This window comes from Alexandromys fortis, unplaced genomic scaffold (genome assembly GCF_014885135.2).
Source record: "Alexandromys fortis isolate MF-2015 unplaced genomic scaffold, M_Fortis_MF-2015_v1.1 scaffold_227, whole genome shotgun sequence".
Taxonomy (NCBI): domain Eukaryota; kingdom Metazoa; phylum Chordata; class Mammalia; order Rodentia; family Cricetidae; genus Alexandromys; species Alexandromys fortis.
Genome location: NW_026068109.1, coordinates 1,149,832 through 1,169,191, shown reverse-complemented (window position 1 = coordinate 1,169,191; position 19,360 = coordinate 1,149,832). Strand labels below are relative to the sequence as shown.

Below are 19,360 nucleotides of genomic sequence, written 5' to 3'. Positions count from 1 at the left end.
TAAGAGCAGTGCCTGCTCTTCCAGAGGTCCTGAGTTCAATTCCCAGCAACCACATGGTGGCTCACAACCATCTGTAATGAGGTCTGGTGCCCTCTTCTGGCCAGCAGGCATACACACAGACACAACATTGTATACATAATAAATATTTTTAAAAAAAAGATTTATTGTTTATAAAACTGTGTATGTGGATCACATGTGTGTGGGTGCCCACTGGGGACAGAAGAAGAAAGTAACAGAAGAGGAAAGTAAGACTGTATCCACAAACATTCGGCTGCAAAGATGGCTTGTGTGTACTAAGCTAGAGGAGTGGAACTATGATCTCAATCCCAATGCCCCACTCACACCTGTAGCCCCAGCTTTGAGGGGAGGTGGAGACAGGAGAATCACTGGGGACCATGGGCTTTCAGCCTAGTTAAGAAAATGCCAGCTCGGAAGAGCTCCTACCTCAAAGGCATTCTCACTCAAAATGGAGTGATCAAGAAGGAATCTGACTCCCTCCTTCTGGCAGGAGTTATTGACTCTACATACACACAAATAAAGAAATAAATCTATTTTAAAAAATTGGGACTCAAAAGCCTAAAGGCAAAAGGAGAATAAAAGCAGGACCAGTCACCTGTGCTAGGACAAAAGGAAGCCTATGGTGTACAAACAGGAAGCGGCCTCTTCAGACCCAGTTCTGACACTTTTAAGACAGCCTGTTCACCAGCCAGAAACCAAAGCCACCACCTATTGCAAAGTGGTATTGCTAGCCTATAGTGAGTGCTTCCTCAGGACTGCGAACAGACACATAAGGAGATCTCGTGGGTATAACCAGAAGCCTAAAGCAGTCAGAGGCCGGTAGGGAGCCAGGTACACTCACTCCCTACCCTGACGCTTGCAGACTTCTCACACTGCTTATTTCCTACACTCAGACCACATTCATGCTACTCCCTGGTGTTGGTTTAAGTGAAGTCCACCTCTGCTTTTATTTATCAATACTTCTTTAAGGAGAGAGCTCATGCCACAGCCTCATCTCTTTGGTTTCTTCCTTCCTTCCTCCATTCTTGCCTTTGTTTTTTGATTTGGTGTTTTTGAGATAGAGTCTCATGTATCACAGGTTGGTCTCAAACTCACTATGTAGTTGAGGATGTCCTTGAATTTCTTTTTGATGCTCCTGCCTTCTGAGTGTTGGTATTATATATGTGCATTACTATGCCCAGTTTATCATGCCCACTTTTAGGAATGTTAGCAGTCTACCAACTAAGCTGCATCCCATCTCCAGCCCCTCTCCCCAAACCTCACAACCTCTTCAGTTAGCTGTAAGAACAGCAATGTGAAGAGTGTGCCTGTGCCCAGGCAGACCTACCTGTGCAGGAAGTGCAGCTTGTGCATGGCTGCCAACCCTGCAGCAATCTCACACGCCATCCTCTGCAGCAGCATGGTCTGTGAATCTCCCCGCACATGCTCTTGCTCATTGCGCAGGTAAGCCTTCAGGTCGCCCTGCGAAAACCAGCCCACGTGAGTGACAAGTGCAGCACCTAGACAAGCACTGCAGTGGATCTGAACTATTAGGATGACTTAATAAATGACTTAAAGGTGATTCCAAACAACCCAAAGTATATGTTATTTTACTTTAAGAATCATTCTCATTAGTTATTATACAAACACATACAGGACAAAATAGTAAATGGAATATAGCTGTATAACGATGCACAATTAAATTAAGTGTAGTGAAGATAGCTAGGAACCTCCAGGTTACAAAGAGGTGATGTGGAGAGCTAAAGTGTGCTATTCACACCACCTAACTTTCATTTCTAGGATACACGTGGTTGGTAAGTGCTTTATCACGAGGTTCCACGGCCACCATTTATGCTTGAGTGAGCCATGGAGTAGAGGCTGAAAAAGGAAAAAGAGGTGGAAGAGGTGGAAAGTCACTGAGTGCTAGCAACAATCAGGTCTCACCCAGCTTCCTTCCCTAGAGACCAACATGGGAAAGAACATTCCAGCCACTTGCAGACACTCACCAGTTCAATTCAATAAGCCTAGGAAGAGGATGGCAGCCTGGGAAGGAGCAAACCCTAGCCAGACATACTGGTATTCAGCTCCCTAGCTACTCCATTGAGTGCTCTGGGCTATCTGTCTAAGGGGCGTAGGTGTGAGGAAATAATACATTATATTCTCCTTACACAAGAACAGACAGCTATTGAAGTGATCTAATCCAAGCGGAAGCTTTCTGGGGAGAGGAATGTGTACATCCACGTTTAAGAGTGTATACGTATTTGGAGGACAGAGGTCAGTCCTGGCACATTCCTCCATCACTCCCTACCTTAGTTTTGGGGCGGTGTCTCCTACTGGTCTGGAGCTTGCTTACCAGGCCTGACTGGCTGGCTAGTTCCAGGGATCCTCCTGTCTTTCTCTCCAGGGCTGAGACTACAAACAGACACCACTGTCCTGGCTTTTCTTACTTGGGTTTTGGTAATTGAAACCAGGTATTCATATTTATATGGTAAGCATTTCACCAACTGCACCATCTCCCCAACCCCCAAACTGAAGACTTTTATGATCTGCTAGTAAAGTAGAACACAACTCAAGAACTTTCAGTTTTCTTTAAATCCGACTCAAGAAAAGACTCAGAAGTTCTCCTTGGCCAACTTTCGTGTAACTTACTGAAGACGCGAATTTGTCAGACTCCACCCAAGATAAAATTTTCAAACTTAATATTCCTCCACAGACGGCTGTCCATGTTTAATTCTTGGTACACAATAACGCAGCATCTAGGCCCCGCCTAGGACCTGCATTTGTTTCTATTCCTAGTGTTAGGGATCTACAGCAGGAGGCTTTATAACTGCTACCCATGGTGCATACTTTAAACTTCAGGCATTCTGCAGACACAGAACTGCTCCTTAGGAGAGTTAAGAAATTTGCTCAAGATAATGCCTGTCTCTCATACTTGAAAGGAAGAAGCAAGAGGATGAGGAATTGGAGGTCACTCTTGGTTACAAAAATGACTGAAACCCAGCCTGGAATACATGAAATCCTATTGAAGGAAAGAAAAAAGGAAGGAAGGATAGAAGGAAGGGAGAGAAAAAAATTTTGTTCCAATAAACTATGCTTACTTTTTTTTAGTATACTATCTAGCCAAGAAAATTCTAGTCAGCTAACAAGTAAATTAAACCAATATGCAGATGAAATCAATTTATTTTACAAAAATAAATGTGAGCTAACTTAAGGTTCATCGCACACACCTGTGGAATCCCGAATCCCACCCACAGGTCACATTAGCTTTACAAGGAAGCAGCATCCTCTCCAGTATACTATGGACACTCAGTCACCACCATCACAGTGCACTTCCAACCATCCAATATTAGCACGCACACCCACACACCACATTCACCCCCAGTCACCCAGCACCACCATGCACATCCAAGCACACAACCAGATCACCAATATCACGCACAGGCAGCACCATTGATCACCATCAGCACTGCCAAGCACACTCATACCCTGCCATACACACTCATACCCTGACATGCACACTCATACCCTGCCATACACACTCATACCCTGACATGCACACTCATACCCTGACATGCACACTCATACCCTGACATGCACACTCATACCCTGACATGCACACTCATACCAAACACAGAAAACTTTCTCCCTTTGTTCCTGCTAGAATTCCTCACCCCAATACAAACAGCTTCATAAAGGCTAGGCTCTTTCCAGCTGTGCAAATTGGGGGCATGATGAAAGATTTGAATAACAAACTAATTCTGAGAAGTTCTAGCAGGAAACTCCAGGACTATAGGCAAATGGGCTTTCCCTAAGACAGCCCTTATAAAAACAAAATATAGAAATAGCATTTAAATGCACTGAAGCTTCCAATCAAATGGCTTTTTTTTTTTCCTTAGCCTCATTGCTGCAGCATACCCAAATAAAGAAAAACCTACTGGCCAGGCAGTAGTGGTGCATGCCTTTAATCCCAGCACTCAGAAGTTCAAGACCAGCCTAGTCTACAGATCAAGTTCCAGGACAGTCAGGGTTAGACAGGGTTCCCCTGTTTTTTGGGGGAAAGGGGGAAGTGGGGAAGAGAGAAGAAAAACCTACTTTCACATAATTATGCTCCCTCTTGCCAATTTGCAAAGCAAGCAGCAGCTCTTGGTGAAAAGTTTACAAAATGACTGTGGCTGTGAAATGGAGTTGTTTTTCAAGATCACCTGAAGTATGTCCACGGCCACTCCTATTCTTAAATTGCCTTTTCCAAGTGACATCCCTGAGTGACTCTCAAGATCCCTAAGGGGCCCAGCCACCCCTCCTGAGGAAGACGCGTGTTGTGTGTGCAGGACTCACAGTTAGGTCTATGGTCCTGAAGTACTCTGGACCTCTCCTGATACCAGTTTAAAACAGCAAACAACTGGAGGCACATGGTGGACACCTTTTAGTCTCAGCACTTGGGAGGTAAAGGCAGGATCTCGGTGAATTCAAGGCAGGCTTGGCCTACACAACAAGTCCCAGAATAGCCAGCGTTACACAGAAAGAGACCCTGCCTCAAAATCAATCAACCAATCAGTCAATCAATCAACCAATCAATCAACAATAGCTTTCAATTACAGTAAAAGAATTTTTACCTCAAGAAAAGTTCTAAAAAGATTCAGTCTATATAAAACAGAAAAATATTTAGATATTTGGGGAGGTGTGTGCAGAGACAGAAAGACAGAGAGCGCAACAGACACATGGGAACTGAACCCAGGGCACTCCATTCCCAGTCCTTTTTTGGTTTTTTATTATGAGGCAATGTTTATTATGAGGCTGAACCTGAATTTGTGATCCTCTTGACTCAGACTCCTGAGTAACTAAGAGTATAGGCCTATGCCCATAGGGCCCAGCTTGTCTTACATACATACATACATACATACATACATATGTATGGTTTTTCGAGACAGGGTTTCTCTATGGTTTTGGAGCCTGTCCTGGAACTAGCTCTTATAGACCAGGCTGGTCTCGAACTCACAGAGATCCGCCTGCCTCTGCCTCCCTAGTGCTGGGATTAAAGGTGTGCGCCACCACTACCCGACTTTCTTACTTATATTTTAATTGTGCTTACTGAATAGACACAGACAATCACTACTGTGTATTCTTTAAGGAAAAATTAAAAAAAAATTCACCAAGAACCTCAACGTGTTTTTAATTAAATTCCCTTTATTCAGGTTTTAAAATATAAGGAAACTCAAGAACGACAATTTACGGACACTAGATGGCAACAGAGAGCTACACCCAGCACTAGGAACAGAAACACCTTGCAAGGACTTGGAATTCTGAGTGCTCAAAGGCCCTGGTAAACTCCAACACAAAAATACAGGGTTTTGGCAGATCACTGAGCACAATGAATTAATTTTTAATACATTTTAATTTACTGTTAACACAATGTAACAGAAGCAGTAAATAGCCTTATAACTGAAACACAGGTCATTTGTAAAGAACTTTGTTTTGAGACAAAATCTCATGTAGCCCAGGCTGGCCTCGAATTCAGGTAGGGATAACCCTGAATTTCTCTTACCTTCTTGACTGAAGTGTGTCCCAGCATGACCCTTAATGAAATGGGCGTGCCCCAGCTGAAGTACATGGAGGCCTGTATCTGGATGCCATCCTAACATCTCCTGCCTCTTTGTTGTGGCCCTCGACACCATCTCCTCAGGAGTCTTCTTCCAGCTCTACTACTCCATCAGCTCTCAGGGAAAAGCAACAAAACCCAAACCTTTCTGGCTCCTCCTCCTCCTAGCCAGCTCTTCCTACTTTCCTGTTTCTGCCATCCTTCCTGAATGGACTCCCCTCATGGCTGCATCTTCTGGCCTCCTTCCTTGCATGAGCCTCTCTGCCCCCAACATACCTGCACCCACTATTCATCTACAGCTGCGGAACGTGTACCCCCCCCCCTCCGCCGCCATCCCCACTGCTAGCAGCTCTGCCAAAAGCTAGCAAAACCAAAACAAAACCAAACAAACAAAAAAACCCAAGGGGTCTCGTTCTCCCTTTAAATCTAACCTTTCCATGGGGCTGCGTGATGGCTTACTGAGTAAAGGTGCTTAATACCATGCCTGGCAACCTGAGCTCCATCCCCATACCCCACGTGGTAGAAAGAACTCATTCTAAGATGGTTTCCCCATGGCACACATGTGCTTCCCCCACCCTGCCCCACACAAAATAAATAAACGTTGTTGTGTTTTTATGGCTGTGAGCTGAACCCAGACCTTGTTCATGCTAAACAGGGGATCTACCACTGAGCTACACCTCAGCCCATCACTGGTGGATTCTTGGCAAATGCTCTATTGCTGATCCAAAGCCCTAGCCTTTAATATTTGTATTATTATTTTATTCTCATGCATGTTTTACCTTCATTTATGTCTGTGTGCTGCAGGTGTGCATTGCTTGTGGATGTCAGAAAAGGGAAATAGAGTTACCGTGGGCTGTGAGAGCAGCCAAGCGGGTGTAGGGGATTAAACCCAGCTCCTCTGAAAAAGCAACAAATGTCCTTAACTGCTTAGCCATTTCTCTAACCCCCAGTTCCAACCTTTTAAGCCCACATTTAAAACCCCCAGCACAGTTGTTTGCAGATGACCATTTTCTTTGTTTACTCGACTAGAAGAAAGCTGTGGCTGGGTGGTGGCAGCACACGCCTTTAATCCCAGCACTTGGGAGGCAGAGGCAGGCGGATCTCTTGTGAGTTTGAAGCCAGCCTGGTCTGCAGAGCAGGTTCCTGGACAGCCAGGGCTACACTGAGAAACCCTGTCTCCGGAATAAAAAATAAAAATAAAAAAAAAGCTGTGAACACAGCTGTGTCTTTACCTGTTTCCTACTGTCCCTAAGCCCCACAACAATACTGGACACAGATATGTTTAACATATCTGTTTGAAGAACAGGAGAAGGCAGAAAATTTTTGGAGAAGCTCCAAATGACATGCTCCAAGTTCAAGCTGAGCCAGTCACATTCCCATGCCACGCCATGCCAGCATTTCATTAACAGTCTAATATTGATGAACTTAGGAGTAAATCTATAATTTCAGATTTTTATTGGGCTTATAAACTTATGGCCTCGTTACTTTGTACATAAAACAGTCAAAGATAGCTACCCATGGGAAATATTTTCCTTTTTTTTTCTTTTCCACTTGCATTACAGAAGTGGGCACCAATCTCATTACAGAGAATGTTGGGAATTGAACTCAGGACCTCTGGAAGAGCAGCAAGTGTTCTTAACCACTGAGCTATCTCTCCAGCCCAACTTTTTCTTTTTTTATACAGAGTCTCACTTTGAAACACAGCCTGGCCTAGAAGTTCCTGTGTGTAAGTAAGAAGCAGGCAGCCTCTTGGCTCAGCCTCCTGAGTGCTGGGATCACAAGCCTGAGCCAATGTACCCAGCAGGCAGCAGGGACTAGACACTGAAAGCAGAAGCTGAGGGCTCAGATCCTGAACCACAAGCATAAGCAGAGAGAGAGCACAATGGGAATAGCACAGGCTTTATAATTCCCAGCCCATCTCTAATAACATACTTCTTCCTCTAAGGCCACAACCTTCTCCATCCATCATCACCAACTGAAGAGCATCCAAGCGTCCAGGAATACAGAGACATCTCATTCAAACCATCACTTTGGCACACCATCTGGATGATCCCAATAACATCTAACTGATTTTTTCTATGGAAAGTTCCACCACTGTATAGTAAATGCTATTGATTTTACTTCTAGCGGAGGATCTGTATTACTGTAAAGCTCACTTAAATATGGTCTTTGTTCTTGAAAGGCACATCTCCAGAGTCCTTCCTCAGAGATAATGACAGCTCGGTGGGATGTCATAAAGACACATGAAATTAATAACAAAGGCCAGTCAATGCCCAAAAGGAGGCTGGCACTGGCTGGGACCCCCCCCCCCATGCCCACCTCCAGGTCTAAGAGCAATGACAGTGCCCTGAACTTTGTCTAGCTAGGTCAGCTGCTCTCCCACAGAGCAATGTGCTACCTCTCTTCAGAAACCCACTTTCTGAAGAGTTGAGAGTGCTCCCCTAGCAAGTAGGAAGCCCTGAGTTCCATCTCTAGCACAGCATAAACTGTGCAGTGGTGCTTGCCTGTAATCCCAACACTGAGAGTTGGTAAGAGGACTGGAAGTTCAAAGTCACCCTGAGCAACACTGAAATCCACCTGCTGTCTTAGTGGCCTGGCCGGACATTCAGGAGCACCACTTGAAATGCCCAGCACCCCTGCTCTGGAGGCAGCAAGGGACATGAAAGCACAAGCGAATGTGAGGACGTGCACTCTCTACCCTTCAGCATCTCAGCTCCCAGCCTGGCCTCAAGCATGCTCATAAACCTACCTTCCTACTCCGGACGTGTTCCTCCCAGCAGGTCCGGCCTGTCTTGCCCCCTTCGGCACTACCATTTACCTGACCTGTCACCATGCTTCCAGGCCTGGGCCGGCCTTTCCCACCTGAAGAAAACCTATCTACTCACTCTGTATATTTCACTTCCAGGTGAAGCCTCTCTTAAGATCCCAATCTGAATTTCTATACTTCTCTGGGGGTGTGGCTCAGTGGCAGGTCTCTTACCTAGCATGTTCAAGATCCCTGGTTGCATCTCTAATACAGCAAACATTCTAGGGGAAAAAGGTAGGACTGCCAAGATGGCTGACAAGATAGTCTATTAGGTAAAGGTGCTTGACACCAAGCCTGATGGTCTGAGTTTGACTCTTGGAATCTACACAGTGGAAGGATAGAGTTGACTCCTGAAAGTTCTCCTCTGACTTCTACATGTGTGTATGCCACCACATGTGCACACTCCCAAGCACATACAACATACACACAATAAAATTAAATTACAACCTTAAAAATAAAACAAAAGCTATTCATCTTACATTTTCTCCCAGCACACCACCATGTTTACCTGAGGTTGAGCAACTTGGGTCTCAGCAGCGCTGTCATTAGCCACTTAAATCTTTATTTAATTAGCAGTTAGATCCAGTTAAGAAAGTGAAAATAATTACTGGGCTGAGGAAATGGCTCAGCTGGTAAAGTGCTCCGCTGTGTACACATGATGATCTGAAGTTGGATCCCAAATAGCTACATAAAAAACAGGAGCCTGGAATTCCACTACATCAGGGAGGGGTTGGGGCAGGGCACACAAAGACAGATCCCTGGAGTTCACTGGCCAGTGAGGGACCTTGGCCACAAAAAAAAAAAAAAAAAAAAAAAAAGTGGAGAAGTGATTTAAGAATACATTTTTTGTCAGCCTCTGGTTTTCATATGCATATGTGTGCACCTGGAACTGACAGGCCAGGTGAGTCACCTGCAGGCACACTGGCAGGGCAGCCTTATCATGCTGGAATTCCCTGAGCACTAAGCACAGCTCTCAGAGCTCCATACACATTCAGTACATTTTTGGTGGATGAGCAATCCTCAACTGGAACACTCTCACTGCCTTGTATCCACTACGGTGCTAGGGCAAGTTACATAAAACCCTGCAGTAATCTTTCACGTTCTGTTCCAAGAACGGCCACCATCAAGCATTATAAGCTGGCCATTGAAGACCTGCCACAAACTCATTCGGCAGAGCTGTCGCATGCTTTCAGAAGTGTTCAAGTGTTTTAAAGCAATGCTGGTAACTATATGAATTACTTAGATGCAAAAATATTCTCCCTTGATTACGCAGGAGGTGCTCTCAGCGAGCACGAGTGCCGTTTGGTTAGTGTCCATCCAGGCTTACAACCTAAGAGCAGATGGAGACAGCCAGTCTTTTGTGGCTGCAGTGGCTTAGGACCAGGTTTAGGACCAGAGGGTGGCTCCTGCCTTTGGATGACATTCCTCCATTCAATATGGCCTGTTTCTGAGAAAGCCATGGGTAAGCATGTAGGGAACAGGGCTTCATGTACATTGAGACCACTGAGGACAGGGGATAGCCCTGTAGTCTGTGCAGGTGGACATCATTTTCGGCTCCTGAGGCCACCGGACACATACTACAGTACAGTCTGCACAAACTGAGCTTAGGGTAGCCAGACTTCAAAACCCAGTAAGAGCCCAATCTGCTGAAGAACCAATCTGGAGGCTTTCTAGGATCAGAAGTGAGCACAAAGCTGGCCCATGTGGACGAATGTCACTTCATCTGAACAGCCTTAATCCTGGTATGACACTAACCACTCTAACACACCAAGCAATGACAGTGCTTGATTGGTGTCAGTTTTGGATTCTCCTGTTTCTACCTCCCATTCACTGAATGCAGCTTTGCATCGGGGTTACAGACTACATTCTACCGTACAGCTTTGCATGGTTCTAGGGACTGAACTCAGTTCTTAATGCACTCAGAGCAAATGTTTTACCCACTAAGCCCCAGAGAGTAGGTTTCTGATGAGCCCTCAAATGCAGGTACAGGTGTTCATTTACTGGCCCTGAACTCTCCAGTCTTGTTAGTCACACTCAACTAGAGGAAAAGGAATCGAAATTCAAACTGACAGGGGAAACTGAAACAATATTAATCAAAAATCCAAAAGAAGGGGGCTAGAGACATGGCTCAGAAGGGTGCTTCCTGTTCTCTCAGGACCAGAGTTACTCCAGCTCCCACTCCAACTCACAACTATCTGTAATTCCAGTTCTATTGTGATATTTTATTTATGTTTTAATAAATAAGGCTTGCCTAAAGATTAGAAGGGCAAAGCTAAGCCACTAGAGCTTTCTGGTTTTCTGGTTGAACCCCCACATCTGACTCTGGGCTTTTATTATTCGTGTTACATAGTTCTAGGGAATCCACTTTCCCTCTAGGCCTCCATGGGCACCGAGCACACATGCAGTGCACACAGACATAAACAAAACACCCAGAGATGTAAAATAAAATTGGGGGGGAGGGTCCAAAAGAGGGTAGAAAGAAATTTCCAAAGACTATACTAACTAGGATAAGCATATAGACCACATGGTCCAGATTAGCATTGCAGGTTAGCAATCATTTAAGCAGAGAAGAATGATTGAGGTACACCTGGCCAAAGAAGTTAAGTCCTAACTACAGGAAAGTCACTTTGACCAGATTATTATCATAGTGCTTTACTGTTATAAATGCTTTGTTTGGGGTGCTGGGTTTGAGACAGGGTTTCTCTGTATAATAGCACTAGCTGTCCTGGAACTAGCTCTGTAGACCAGGCTAGCCTAGAACTCACAGAGATCTGACTGCCTCTGCCTCCCAAATGCTGGGATTAAAGGTGTGCACCACCACTACACAGCTGTTATCAATGCTTTTAGTCTTCAAGAGAACCCTTTCACAATGACTAACAGGTTAAGTTTTATTAAGTCACACCAAGTCTGTATCTATATCTCACATAAGGCATCAAGAAGTATAAAGGAGGGGCTGGAGAGATGGCTCAGCGGTTAAGAGCACTGCCTGCTCTTCCAAAGGTCCTGAGTTCAATTCCCAGCAACCACATGGTGGCTCACAACCATCTGTAATGAGATCTGGTGCCCTCTTCTGGCTTGTAGACAGAATACTGAGAATACTGTATACGTAATAAATAAATAAATCTTTAAAAAAAAAAAAGAAGTATAAAGGAAAACCACTAGAATTATCAGGAGAAATCAAGAAAATGCATAGCCAGCATGCAAGGTTCTTTTAACTATTATGTTATAGTTTTGTGTGTGTGGTATGTGCATGTGTGTGTACCTAGATGTAAATAGACCAGAGGAGTATATCAGGAGCCCTCTTCTATTGCTGTATACCTTATTTCTATGAAACGGGGTCTCTCAATGACATTTCTTATCATCTAGTCTGGTAGCCTGAGAGCCACAGGATCCTTATGTCTCTGTCCTCCTATAGTGATGGCGTTAAAGACATGGAACACCAGACTGACTGTACTTTTATGTTGGCACAGGGATTTGAAGTCAGGTTTTCATGCTTGGACAGCAAATGTTCTTATCTACTAAGCTATCTCCCAAGGTCCTGGGGCAGTAGACTTTAATATACCTCTTTCAACAATGTTAGAACACTTCACAACCCTCACCCTAAATTGAGGAGGATATAGATTTGTACAAAGGTATAGACTAACTCAAAAGCTCATAAACACACATGAAATAATGTTAGAATACTGACTGGTGTTTGTGTATTTATGAATTTGTGCATGCATGTGCTATCATATATATAGAGAGACAAAAAACAAAAGGCAAGGGACTGGAGAGATGGCTCAGAGTTAAGAGCACTGTCTGCTCTTCCAGAGGTCCTAGAGTAAAGATGAATGCAACTTAGAAACTAGCTGCAGTTGGCTGGGTGGTAGTGGTGTGCATTCTTCTAATCCCAGTACTCGGGAGACAGGCAGGCGGATCTTTGTGAGTTCAAGGCCAGCCTGGTCTACAGAGTGAGTTCCAGGACAGCCAGTACTGTTACACAGAGAAACCCTGTCTCAAAACAAGCCCCCACCTCCCCCGACACAAAGACAGCTTTGACATCAACTGACCCAATGTTTAAACAGTAAAGCAGAAAAACAACTTTGCGGCTATAAACCAAGCTATAGGGATCTAGGGTCACACTATGAAGGAATCCAACTAAAACTAATATAAAACTTATTAACTTCTTTGATTAACTGATTAATTCCTTGGGACTTAACCACTTTTGCCAAGGATAAAAATATCTGAAGTATATTTAGGAGTTAAAGCTAAATGCACAGCATAGTCTGCTTTCTTTTTTAGCAGCAGAATGTTATCTGTGTGAACTGGGATTTACTTTGGGGCACTCCCACTTCTTTGTACACAGTCAAGGAAGTTTTAATGTTCTGAAAACTGAGAAATCAATTAAAATCTGGCAAATTAAATTACATTCTTACCCACTCATTTTTGAAAATAACAAATTATTATGTGTTAAAAATAGGCTTAAAAGATGAAGTATTCTGCAATGGGGGAAAGATATTTATTCAAAATTTTCACATAGAAATTGTTATTAAAAGTATTCATACACCTGCATGAAGAATAATCTTTCCAACTATCAATATCCATAGGTTACATGCCTAGAAAAAAAAATGCCCTTTTTTGGAGGGAGTGTCTCACACAGCTCCAGCTGACCTCAAATTCATTCCGTAGCTGAGGATGACCTTGAATCCTGATCACTGAATTTGACAGGATAAATGCATACATTACTGTTTTCAAAATCTGAAAGGGGCTGGAGAGATGGCTTAGTAGATCAAGTGTGAAGACCAGAGTTTGGATCCCCACTACCCATATGAATGCTGAGTAGGTGTGGCAGCCTCCCTGAAATTCCAGTGTGTGGAAGGTTGGAGCAAAATGGCCAGCTAGATTAGCCCTATGTGTGATGTGGGATTTCCCCTCTGTATGCTATGAATATGTTTTATTACTATTGGTTATTAAAGAAGATGTTTTGACCAATGGCTTAGTAAAGTCAGATGGGAAATCCGAACAGAGACTTAGAGAAAAAGCAGGTAGAATCGGAGAGATGCTATGTAGCTGCCAGAGATGCCCATCCTTACCAATAAGCCACAGCCTCGTGCTGATACACAAACGAATAGAAATGGGTTAATTTAAGATATAAGAGCTAGAAATAAGAATGAACCATTGGCCAAACAGTATTGTAATTAATATAGTTTCTGTGTGATTATTCGGGCCTGTTTGGTCAGGAAATGACAAGTAGTCTCCAACTACCTATGTGAGCACTTAGGGTTCAGCAAAAGACTTTGCCTTCATGGCTAATATTCTAGAGAGTGACCGAAGAAGACAACTGACATCAACTTCAGGTCTCCATGTGCACCTGCACACTTGCCCCACACATGCAAATATGCTTACACATACACACAAATATATAAGCAAAAAAGAATCTGAATGACTAGTGGTATTCTGTTGGTAAGAGTTTTCATGGGTTACCCTGATGGGTGAAAAATCAATTTCAAAACGCCTGGCTTGTGTGAGGACCTTGGGCCCTCAGGAAGGGTATGGAGGATCCATGTTCTAGCTTGCCCATATAGTGCTACCTAGTATATGCTTAAACTCCATGACTTTTCAGTCATATGTACAATACTGACAAGTTTTAAAAGCTTAATCAGAGTCTGGAGAATTCAACATGGTAGTAACAGTAAACACCTCAGGTTGGGGTTGGGTACACTGAACTCTAAAAAGGTAACAAAAGTGAAGAGCTAACACATCACAAAGTACTTCAATGGGTAGACATTAGTGCCCTATCCACCATTTCTGGGTGAAAAAGAAAATAAAAACTGCAAATAACCCTTGAACACTTCAACTGGAATTTCTACTAAAAACTTACCAAGTCGCAGAACTCAAACACCAGAAGGTAGGGAATTGCTTCCACGCACTGCCCCACACACTGAAGAACATTCGGATGCTGAAGAATACTGATAAAAATAAAAGCCACAGCACTGTTCATCAGGAAATATGCTAGTGCTTCGCATTTTAACATTACAATGATTTCAATTACAGCATGACAAACTCAAAAGGCCACATCACAACCGAGGATAGTGACATAAGCCTTTAAATTCTAGCATTCAGGAGGTAAAGTTCAAGGCCAGTCTGGTTTACAAAGCAAGTTCTAGGCCAGCAAGTAAGTAACTACAGCAAGTAACTACACAGTAAGATGCTCTCTCAGGGCCCCCTGCATGCTGGGCAAGCAGTCTTCCACTGAACCGCACTTCTTGCCCAAAGTGACTCTTGCATATTGATCCTGTATCTTGCAACCTTGGTGAATTTATTATTTTTTCTAGATTTTTTTCTAGTAGATTCCTTGGGATTTTCTACATAAACTTGTATTTCCCTATCATATCAAGTGTGCAGCACATGTTCAGTGAAGTGTCTGTGTGATGACTGCCTTGAAATCCATGACAGACAGCTCAAGCATCCCAGTGCTATTGCCTTTTCTTTCTTTTTTCTTTTTCATGACAAGGTTTCTTTGTGTATACCTGGCTGTCCTGGAACTCACTCAGTAGGCCAGGCTGGCCTTGAACTCACAGAGATCCACTAGCCTCTGCCTCCCAAATGCTGGGATTAAAGGTGTGCAGGCTTATTGTCTTTTCTTATTCAAGCAAAGTGATTGAACAGTTCTTAACTGACTATTGGGCACTGGTGGGTCTAACGAGACAGGATTTTCTGGCAGAAGTCTCAAAGTAGTTTTAAAAATTTAATTTTCAGAATTGCAGCCTGCTTATAGAACATATACAAAGGCTTACTTACTAATAAGGCTCTCCATTTTTCAGGAAAGTATCTTGTTCCTTTGGGCTTGCACTTGCTTTTAACTCCTTCACTATGACTCTTGCTACGCTGGTGCCTGTGTAAGTCTCTCCCAGGAGGACCTAAAAGCAAACAATGATTTTCCTTGTCACTTCTACCAAAATGAGAAAGAAATACACTTTACTGAGTAGGAAATACGAAAGAAACAAGTAACAGTTAAATGGCCTGTTACCTTGTACACCAACTGACAAAGCTTAGGAAACTCAAACCCTTATCTGGGTATGTTAGTATATGCATGGAATCCCACACTGTGGAGGCTGGTAAAGGAAGCTACTGCGTTCATAAAAGGCTAGGCTGGGCTATACAGAGACATCCTGTTGAAAGGACAGAAAGGGGGAAAAAGGGAGAAAGGGAAGGAAACAGAAAAAAGGGGAGAGGGCTGTAACAGAAGGGCCACTTTAAAGCATTCACCAGGTATTTAAACATTAATGTTATATATCTTTTGTTTTCTTGGAAATGCCTTTTTCCTGGAAATGAAAACACAACAGCCCCAGCTCTCCTCACGAGCACTTCAGGTGCACTGTTACTGTCTACACAAGGTGGTCGGGTGACAAACAGCTAACAAGCCATCATCACAAGACACTTAAAAACCCATGGTATTCTGATGACATCGACCTCAGGCCTTTGACTTGTCACAAAACTTCAGCCAAACCACAGAAAAATACCACTCCCCTGAATTAGAAGGTGAAATGAACGCCCTCCTAAGAACTTGCTACAAGGAAAAAGTTACATATAGGGCAGCACAAAACATTTCCAAACACAGCTTATCTCCGAGTGATGGTTAGTAAAGGATTATTTAACTAGAAAATGATCAAGACTGATTTCCTTTTGAAACAGTTTCTGAAGAGATGAATCAGGTGGTAAAGTGTTTGTTCTATAAGCATGAGAACCTAGTTCAATCCTCAAAAACCAACCTAAAGAAGCCAGGTGTGGAGGGTGCACCTGTGTAATCAATCATAGGCCTGAGAATGCAGCGACGGGAAGCTCCCTGGAGTTTACAGGCAGCCAGTCTAGCTTAATATAGCCTAATTGATGAGCTCCAGGTACAGTGAAAGATTCTGCCTCAAAAAATAAAGTGGACAGCCAGGCGGTGGTGGCGCACGCCTTTAATCCCAGCACTTGGGAGGCAGAGGCAGGCGGATCTCTGTGAGTTCGAGACCAGCCTGGTCTACAGAGCTAGTTCCAGGACAGGCTCCAAAGCCACAGAGAAACCCTGTCTCGAAAAACCATAAATAAATAAATAAATAAATAAATAAATAAATAAATAAATAAATAAATAAATAAATAAAGTGGACAATGACTGAGAAATCAATGTTAACCTCCGGTCTCCATGCATGCATAGGAAATATATACCATACATGGAGAGAAAAAAGAGAGACAGATCAAGAGACAGACAGACAGAAAGATCATTTAGACATTTGTATAAGGTAAATTAATTTTAATGCCAGAGATAAGAAAAAAGACCTCAACAAAATTAAGTAGCTTTACCAGGATTCTAAGGGCAGAACTCTGAAGAGAACAGTAAATTCTGAATATCAGCTAAATCACAGTCTTTGCTAATTAACCAGCCTGATATATACAATAAGCATCACTTCCACCAAGCAGAGGAACAATGGTGGGTACTACATCTGTCTGACTCATTTTGTTTCTCTCTGTCACTGTTAGCATTCAGTGTCTGCAAAGACCAGACAACCTCTCCATACCTTTAAAATTAATGTATGTGGGAGTGAGGAGCACAAGCACACTCACATGCACACATACATAGGTATACATACCACAGCACTGGAGAGGTCGGAGAACAACCTGTAGTCAGCTTTCTCCTACCATGTAGGTTCCGGGAACTAAATACAGATCATGAAGTTCAGTGGCAAGCATTCTTGCCTGCTGAGCCAAAGCACTGGATTTCTTTTTTTAACTTGTATGTTTGTGAATGTACATGTGGAGTGTGCGGGTTGCATGTGCCTGTAGATGAGCAGAGGCCAGAGGAGGGTGTTCTCTATCCTCTCCACCTTACTTCTTCAAGGCAAGATCTACCCCTGAACCTAGAGCTAGCATTTTTTAGGTAGGATGGCAGCCAGCAAGCACCCTCTCCTTCAGGGCTGGGGTGCTGAGGTACAGGTGTGTACAGGACCATGTCTGGTATGTCGTGTGGGTGCTGGGATTTGAATTCAGGTCCTCATGCTTGTGCAGCAAGCACTCTTACCAGCTGAAGCACTCCTCCAACAGACCTTCCCATCCTCAGCTTGCAAACATGGTTCCTATAATCCAAGCCACTACTCCTACAGATCCAGACCTTGCTAGTAAATACCTTATATTCCAAACCCTAAATTTCGGCCTCCACTTCCCCACAAGTCTCTTTATCTCAAACTTATCTCAGCAATCTAACTCTACCTAGTGGAGCCAACTGCCTTGCAAATTCACTAACCTCCCATCTCCCCTTGTCCCTTTTTCCTCTCTAAAATACACCAACTTCAGACTTCGGTGCCTGCTAAGTTCAACTACTATAAACATATCAAAAGGAGAGATGATGACTGCTGCCATTCTAAATGTTTAGGGTTTCTGAGCACCCTACCCCCTAAAATGTGAACTGTATAATCCAAGAGTTAAAGAAAATAAGGAGCACATTACCTTTCCAAACCAGCCACTTCCAATTTCTTGTATATAGTTTAGACTGTGTCGGGCAACTTGAGACTTGAAACCTTCTGGTAGAAAAAAAATAAAAATAAGCATCTAGGACGGTCAGGAAGAGTCATGGTGGTGCAGGTTTCTGACTCCAGACCTTGGGAAAACTGAGGCAGGAGGATCATGAGTGTGAAAGCAGCCTAGGCTCCATGATGAAACCTTTTCTCAAAGCAACATAAATACATACATAAAAATAGACACACAGATACATGTACATAGAGACACACACAGACATACACACATGTATGTAACTAAAATAAAATAAGTAAGGGTTGGAGAAATGGCTCAGTGGTTAAGAGAGTTTACTGCTCTTCCTAAGGACCCAAGTTTGATTCCTAGCACTCACATCAAGTTGCTCCCAATCACCTGTAACTCCATCTCCACGGGATATGATGCTCTCATCTGGAACTGTGGCACTCCATATAGGACACACGCACAAAATAATGAAAATAAATCTTTACAATAAATGTCAAATACATAACCTATAAACTAAAAAATACTGGCATAAATTTAATATTTGTGCTAATAGTGTAAAAACAAATACATTAGCAACTTTTTCAGAGTCTCAAATTTAATGTTGATAACTTATTTTTTATATCTTATTTTTTAACACTATATTATACTGTTGGCTTTGTTTTGTTTTCTTTTTCTTAATACAATAACTCTGTCATGGGGACACTATCAAGCAGACCAATATAGACATAAGGGGAATCCCAGAAGGAAAAAAAAAAAGACAAAGGTAGAAAATGGCCTGCTACTGCTACAGGACATGTATCTCCATATCCAAAATGTTCAGCAAACTCCAGTAACACCAGCCTTAGAGACCACACCAAGACCCTAACAATCAAACTGTAAAGAGCCAGAGAATCCTGGAGGGCAGAAATAACTCACTGTGTATCGGGATCCTAAATAAAACTAAGAGCCAATTAGTCATCAGAAATGGAGGACAGAAGGAAGTGGGCTCCCACAATAAAGCGCTGGGAGAAAAAGACTAAGAATGCTACTATCTGGCAAAACCACATTTCAAACACGAAGACCTCTCAGAGAAGCAGTGCTGAGTTTGCTACCAACACGAATGCCCTGCAATAAATAAAAGCTAAGGGAAGCCCTCCAGTGTGTGATGGAACGATAATGAGCAGAAACTCAGAACCGTGAAAGGTGGTGACGCACGCCTTTAATCTCAGCACTTGGGAGGCAGAGGCAGGTGGATCTCTGAGTTAGAGGCCAGCATGGTCTACAGAGTGAGTTCCAGGACTGTTACACAAAAAAACCCTATCTCAGGAGAAAAAAAAGAAAGAAACTCAGAACATTATGAAGAATATAGGTCCCCATGAAGAGTTAAGTACAAAACCAACACCACTGCATTACTGGAACACAGTTCCTCTTTATTTCTGTAGACCAGACTGGCCTCGTACTCAGATCCACTTGCTTCTGCCTCTTGA

At 43.2% G+C, this 19,360-nt stretch overlaps 1 protein-coding gene across 1 annotated transcript in view; it reads right to left on the bottom strand.

Moving 5' to 3' along the window:
• The window catches only part of Lmtk2 (lemur tyrosine kinase 2), a 90,194-nt gene that overhangs the window by 31,144 nt on the left and 39,690 nt on the right, over positions 1-19,360 (bottom strand). The window contains exons 4-7 of the mRNA XM_050124418.1: positions 17,865-17,938; positions 15,180-15,298; positions 14,260-14,347; positions 1,346-1,479 (exon numbers count right to left, since the gene is read on the bottom strand). Of these exons, the coding sequence (XP_049980375.1) occupies positions 1,346-1,479; positions 14,260-14,347; positions 15,180-15,298; positions 17,865-17,938 (415 nt within the window). The remainder of the gene's footprint in view (positions 1-1,345; positions 1,480-14,259; positions 14,348-15,179; positions 15,299-17,864; positions 17,939-19,360) is intronic.